Below are 6,950 nucleotides of genomic sequence, written 5' to 3'. Positions count from 1 at the left end.
TTTATTAAAACAAGAAATCCAGATCCAAAAGAACTCATTAATTTAAACCAAGGGTTGTTTAGTGAAATGGGAGCCTGTCAAAAGAGCTGGTGGGGAGGACAATTATTCGGTACAAATGTGAGTGCAAATTGTGTTTTGGAGAGTTTAAAGCGTGCCGTTTGTAGACAATGGATGTGCACAACACAAACCTCGGACATCTCCCCTGGGTAACAATAAAAAGCGCAGTTTATTATAAACCGAAGTAAAAATGAAAATAAAAAAAGGAACTAAAATCACAGTTTCGTCATTGGTATGTGAAGGTTGTTCCAAGGGCCCATCCAGAGCTCCTCCTCGTCTGACTGTGTGTGTTCACTGTGCGACTCCAAGGGCTCTTTGACATCCTCGTGGTCAATAACTGATTCCTGCTCTTCTGTGCTTTTAATTTTGGACCCCCCGGGCTTTGTTACTATATTTTCGGCCCCTATAGTAGAGGCAGCAAAGGAGACACTGCAAGGTCTTGTGTTCATTTTGTCACTGGGAGCAGGTCCCTTTGACAACGTGTTCAGTGGGACGCTCTCCTCGTGCGTCACCGCCAGCTTGTCCAGTTTCTTGAACTGTTTCCCCAGCCTCACCGGAGACGTGGCTTTTAAATTATTGCCGAGGCAGACACGCCGGGTCCTGACCACGGAGCCGTTCTGGGCGATGTAGATGTTCCCGTTGACGTTGGGTTGCACGCTGGGGTTGCTGAGCCGGCTCCTCTGGCCCGAGTCGGGAGCGCTGTCCTCTCCCGTGGAGCTGGTCTCGTACTCCGGGTCCACTATCAACTTGATCCTTTTCTTTTTGGCCCACTGTTTGACGAGAAACAGAAAAGTCATTACATCTCTCCCCTACCACTTCTTACGTTTCCCTGCCCTTTTTTCTATCTGTTAAGTAATTAATAACTCATATCAATTTTTCCTAACTCGGTCTGTGCACCTTGGGCTGTGCACGGGAGCTGGAAGGCGCTGAGGAGGAAGCTGCTGCAGAGGCAACACTTTCAAGAAACCACTCTAATGTGTAAGTTCTGGGAAGGCCTTAGAAGTTTTCTTCCATGACTCCATTGTGGATTCAGTGCAGAAATGGCACTGAGCAGCTCTGCTTTATATGCACAACACATCGAGCAGAGAAAAGCTCGGGACCTCCACAAGGGAAATTCTCAGGCACGACATTGGCAAAATTGGCTGGCTATAAAAAGAAAGGCTCAATATAAGGCTCTGTGCCAGTTCCAGTCTGGTGGAATCAATGGAGATGCTTGGCTATTAAATGGAAAATGGTGGAGAAACAAGACTTCAGATTTTATCTAATTTATATTTTTTTTTTTTAAGAATTAATGCAAACAATTTCCACGCTGCTGAGACTTTGTACTAATAGTGATTACCATGGAGTGATTACACAAACCCCACTACTTATTTTAATTATAATTGATCTTTTTAAAATAAATGTCTCCTTGCAGTACATTGAAATGAGCTCCTACCCTTCCTGAATTAATGATGCAAACACTATCAGCAGATACCATCAGTTAACTCCCACTGCAAAACACACATGAACCTGAAAAATGACAGTTTTTAGAGAAAGAAAATCATGCAAGGCACAAAGGGGTGGTGATTATTCTTAAGCTTTTGAGGAGTCACACTCGGTACAAATTGGGACTCTGATGCCTATTCCCATTGTTCCTGGCAAAGACATACAATTTTCTTCATATTCTGCTGGATGAAAAGACTGCCTGGTTTAAACAGGAGTCCTGCTGAAACACCCTGTGCAGCTACACCGTTGTGCTGTATGGGAATGCAGAGGAGCAGGCAAGTGATCCTGAATCCATGTTAAACTAGATGTTTCAATAAAATGAAATGAAATCACTGTACTGTTAGGCAGGAAGGGCAGAGGTCTGGAAATGTGATCCACTTCCTTTCCTGACCCAGTTCACTGGGTGCCCCTCCCTCTGCACCCCTGTCTCGTGCATCACTGGTGTTTGCAACCTGAATCCCACGATCCAGAACCAGTTCAATCCCAGTTCTCCCAGTTATACTCTGCAGTTTTGGGAGTGTTTCTTTGCTGCAGTTTCCCTTGTCCTGCCTGCCAACAGGGCTGACGTTGCCAGCAGAGAACTCACCTGAAGATGAGCAAATGTATAGGAGGGCATTGTGAGGTGAAAATATGTGTGATTTTAAAATGTTTTCATCCTCATCATTCCAGTTCTCCCCTGAATCCCATGTTTTGCCCCACTTCCTTCCTGCAGTGTTCCCTTTTGTGTCAGACCCATGCACGAACACGGGGTTTGTGCCCTCAGGTTTGGTGAGCTCTGTCACAGCCACTGCAGAACACGAACTTCCTTTGCTCCATGACGTGTGTGATGCAAAAGGGATAAACCTAAGAATCATCACAATGCACCTTCATCTATATTATGGAAATCAGCAGGAAAATAAAGCACTTCTTCCTGCCATTGCTCCATGAAAGTTAATCTTTATCCACCATGAATCACTAAGTATTTATTTCTAGTGTGTGTGTGTATATATATCTCTGTCTATCTAAAACATGTATATTCCTCTCAGACAGTTTGGTTTTCTACAGTTCCATCCTTAAGACAGTCAAAAGCTGAATCAATAAGCTTTGCCCTTTTCTCTTTGGCTATCTCTAGTCAGTAGAAAGACCACACAGAAGGCACAGCAAACAAACCCACTGCTCACTGCAAACCATGCACCTACTGTCACTCCTCTTTAGAAGGACGTGGAATCCCCCGCAGCCTCTGACTCTGTGACTCCAGTCTCCAGGCTCTCACCTGACTGAGACTGACTCTGTTCCTGGGACACCTTTTTTCCCTTTTTCACGTTGGGACCTTTGGAAGTCCCACTGATTTCACTTTCTAGGCCAGAAGATTCATTCTTACTGAGAGTTTCCTCCCTGTCACTACCATCTGTGTCAGCCTCTTCTGCGCTCTCCTCCTCGCTCTCCTCACCACTGACAGCTGATTTCCCTTTCTTGCCCTCTCCAGGTTTTGCAGATGTTTTAGAAGCTGCCTTGCTTGAACTATCTGCTGTCTCATCTGCTTCTTCCTCTTCTTCTGACACCTCTTCTATGGTGTCTTCTATCCCGACGCTGGCGGAGGAGGTTTTGCTCTTGTAGCTGGATCCTGAAGTTTTCCTGTAGCTCGTGTCCCTGTCACTGCCTGATGCAGTAGAGCTGCTAGATTTCTGGTTGGAGCGTCTTGCTCTGCCATGAGAGCTCCCTCCCCTGCTTTTTATACTGGACTTTTCAGTGCTTCTGATGCTGCTGGACTCGCTGGTCCCTGATCTGCTGTAGGAACTTCGTGTGGATGAGCTCTTTGACAGGCTACCATCCTCATCGCTGTCCGAGTCTTCCTCGTCATCATCCTCTTCAGATGAGTCCTCCTCCGATTCACCGCTGGAGCTGGACTCGGAGTCGTCCTCAGAATCCCCCAAATCCTGCTCAGTTTCTTCATCCGAGTCCACAGTGCTTTCTGTGGCTTCATCTTGGTCCAGAGTTATTTTCAAGTAGTCTTTGTCTTCCGACTCCGAGCCGGAGCTGCTGCTCTTCTCGGATGACTCATCTGAGGTGTGTCTCCTTCTCTTCTTCTTCTTCTTCTCATAGTCACTGTCCTCCTGCTCACTCTCTGCTGTGATACTTATTGAAACTCCCGATTTTGCTTCCTCTCTTTCAGACTCCTCCTCTCCCCGTGCCAAATCCTTGCCAAGAGGCTCCTGAAGTTTCCTGGAGACGCTGATGCGCTTTAACACATGATTCAGTTTCCTCATGGAAGGTCTGTCATCTGTGGATTTCTGGAAGTAGCTTCCCCTGATGATCATGCTTTTGTCTCCGTCTGCTTGGCGAGCCGACATCAGCTTGGCATAGCTGGAATCTTTCCTACTGCCCTTCACTTTCTGCAGGATCATCGGGAATATCTTTGCTTTCTTCCATCGGGAACGAGCGGACTCGGCTCTTCCCACTGGTTTGTGAGCACTGACTGCTACACGACTCACATGCATCACTGCTTTCAGTCTCCTTTTGCCCTGGCTGGTCCTGTACGGTCCAGGACCACGCCTTGGGTCCATCCCACCACCTAAAGGTCTAGCTCCTCTTTGAGCCCCTGCTGCCTGGCTTATCCCTCTGCTCGGAGCACCTCTGACTTGACTCATCCCCTGCAAATCACGAAAATGAATTGATTACCATCTGAAAGACAGTTATAGCAAAAGCCTGTACCCTAAAGTAAGTCAGTAGGAACAAACACACCATTTTTTTCCCAGCAGCAAAACTAACTTACCTGTTATAGAATGTATTTTTTTACCAAAGTTATGAGGAAAGTTTTACTTGTAGAACAGGCTGCAAGTGCACAACTAACTTACTCTGCAACAGGGAAAAATACTGGCTCAGGAATGTTATTTCTTCTCATTTAATAATGGATTAAGAGTCTAGGATTCATGAAAATTAGATTATTTCTTTAAAGGAATCTTTACTTCCACTTTCTTCTGGTTGCCGCTGACATTTCAAATTTTTTTTACATTCAGTTGTGAAATTTATGATAATGAGTTCAGGTACTGCTTTGCTCAGTGGAAAGTCATCAGTTTTAGGTGGAATGTTAGTATCAGAATCATTGAAACACAGAATGGTTTGGGTTGGACCTTAAAGATCATCTCATTCCAGCCCCTGCCACGGGTAGGGATACCTCCCACTAGCCCAGGTTGCTCCAAGCCCCGTCCAACCTGGCCTTGGACATTTCCAGGGATCCAGGGGCAGCCACAGCTTCTCTGGGCAACCTGTGCCAGGGCCTCCCCACCCTCGGAGTAAAGAATTTTTTCCATATATCTCATTTAAATTTCCCCTCTCTGAGTGTGAAGCCATTCCCCCTTGTCCTGTCCCTCCAGTTCCTGATGAACAGTCCCTCTCCAGCTTCCCTGTAGCCCCTTCACACATCAGAAGGTCTCCTCATTTGGTTAATGATATAAAATGGAATTACTTAAGGCTACGTGGATTTTTCTTTGAACTGAAAATCTACAATTGAGGAGAAAAATAGATGTGGATATTCAAAGAAACTTGGCAATTCCTTTCTGTTTCTAGAAAAAGGGAAAGGGGTGCTGACACAAACTTTTAGGGATCATCAGAAAGGCAGACAACGCTCAGCATGGAAGAGACGCTAATCTGGTCTGTGAGGAACACTGGTCTAATCAATAATAACACACATCTGACAAGGTTTGGTGGTGCTTCATCCTGCTGCAGAGGCAGGCTCAGCACACCAGAGCCTCTCACCTCTTCAGCTGTGGGTCCATGGGGACTGTAGTAGTAGCCACCGTCGCTCTCCACCACCACCTCCCCGTACTCGTCGTACATCCCCGCCGGGGACAGCAGCCGGCGGCGGCTCCCGTACTGCGGCAGCTCGTACCTGCCAGAGACACCTCGTGAGCACCAGCACAGCCATGTCCCACCACACAGCAAGAAATCACACATCACAGAACCAGCTGAGCTGGAAGGGACCCACAAGGATCATCCAGTCCAACCCTCAGCCCTGCACCGCCGCAGCCCCAAGGGTCACACCCTGTGCCCCAGAGGATCAGCCAAACCCTCCTGGAGCTCTGGCAGCCTTGGGGCTGTGCCCACTGCCCTGGGGAGCCTGGTTGGTGCCCCACCAGCCTCTGGGGGAAGAACCTTTTGCTGAGATCAAACCTGAGCCTGCCCTGACACAGCTCCAGCCATTCCCTGGGTGCTGTCCCTGGTCCCCCCAGAGCAGAGCTCAGTCCCTGCCCCTCCTCTGCCCCTGCCCAGGCAGTTGGAACTGCACTGAGGTCTCCCCTCAGTCTCCTCTTCAGCTGAACACACCAAGTGCCCTCAGTGTCCTCACACAGCTTCAAATCAAGGCCCTTCCCCATCCTGGTTGCCTCCTCTGGACACTCTCTAATGGCTCAATATCTTTCTTTTATATTGGGGTGCCCCAAACTGCCCCAATATTTGAGGTGAGGCCGCCCCAGGTCAGAGCAGAGCGGGACAATCCCCTCCCTGGCCTGGCTGTCGATGTGCACGCGCTCACATCCCAAAGGGATGAAAACTTCTCTCCTTTCTCTCTACCTCAAGAAGATAATTATTCCTTTTTCCTTAGTGGCAACACACTCCCAAACTTTTTATTCCAACTGGCCACAAGTTGTTATGACCAGACCAGAATGGCAAGGTCTCTGGGATCAGTCAAGAACCCCCCAAGTGCAATGACCTTCCTTCCATCCACCTGATTTCTTGGGGGATCTTTTTTATAACTGTGGAATGAAAGAGCAGGTCCCCTGGGATCAGTTCTGGAGAATCCCTCGTAAGGCCAGCACTCCTGAGGTGCTTGTAGTCAAATGGGCTTTCTCAGAACAAGGCAGGATGATGTTTTTCGAGGGAAATTTAAAAGGCCAGATGCTGGCTGGGAACAGAGACCAGAGAGGATTAATCCCTGAACTCAGAAGGGGAAGAGGTGATGGGAATTAATCTCCAAGACAGCAGAAACACACGAAATAACCAAAGCACAAATGTAAAAGCAGCATGATAGATGGGAGCACACTCTGCAAGCGGAATAATGAGATTGCTAAAGAAGCAAGGAGTTATCAAACACCCCCTTAACTTCTGGAAAGAGTTTTTTTGTCAGTGCATGCTTTTGTGAACACAAAGATTAAAGTAATCCCGAGGTGAAGGAAAGCCTCCTGATTAGCTGCTGTAATAATAAACATCACCAGCCTGGAAAAGCAGCATTTTCAGAAGTAAATAGGGAAAATGAAAATATACCCATGCTCATAACTGTAGTAATCTTGCCCATAGTATTCCTGCCCTGGATCAATTCCAGACTCCATACTTAGCTCCTGTAAAAGAGAAACACTGAGTGAGTGTAAACAGTCAAACACAGCGATGTCTGATGAAAAAGGCACAAAGGCAATTACCAATATTATTATTACTTA

General features: G+C 47.2%; 1 protein-coding gene across 4 annotated transcripts; it reads right to left on the bottom strand.

Moving 5' to 3' along the window:
* Positions 1–201: 201 nt before the first annotated feature.
* LOC113940358 (clumping factor A-like) lies at positions 202–6,863 on the bottom strand. 4 transcript variants are annotated; one of them, XM_027631488.1, is made up of 4 exons: positions 6,781–6,850; positions 5,278–5,410; positions 2,795–4,172; positions 202–827 (listed from the first exon to the last, which is right to left on the bottom strand). In XM_027631488.1, the coding sequence occupies exons 1-4, from the start codon at positions 6,843–6,845 to the stop codon at positions 631–633; spliced, it is 1,773 nt and encodes a 590-aa protein (XP_027487289.1). In that variant the 5' UTR covers positions 6,846–6,850; the 3' UTR covers positions 202–630. The 4 variants fall into 4 exon arrangements, with proteins under 4 accessions (XP_027487289.1, XP_027487290.1, XP_027487292.1 ...); XM_027631489.1 differs by having other exon boundaries at positions 2,903–4,172; XM_027631490.1 differs by having other exon boundaries at positions 799–827; positions 2,721–4,172.
* Between the last annotated feature and the right edge of the window lie 87 nt (positions 6,864–6,950).

The sequence above is a fragment of the Corapipo altera genome, unplaced genomic scaffold (assembly GCF_003945725.1).
Source record: "Corapipo altera isolate COAL_440 unplaced genomic scaffold, ASM394572v1 60881, whole genome shotgun sequence".
Lineage (NCBI taxonomy): Eukaryota > Metazoa > Chordata > Aves > Passeriformes > Pipridae > Corapipo > Corapipo altera.
Note: the sequence above shows the minus strand (reverse complement) of the source record. Positions and strands in the feature narration are given on the sequence as shown.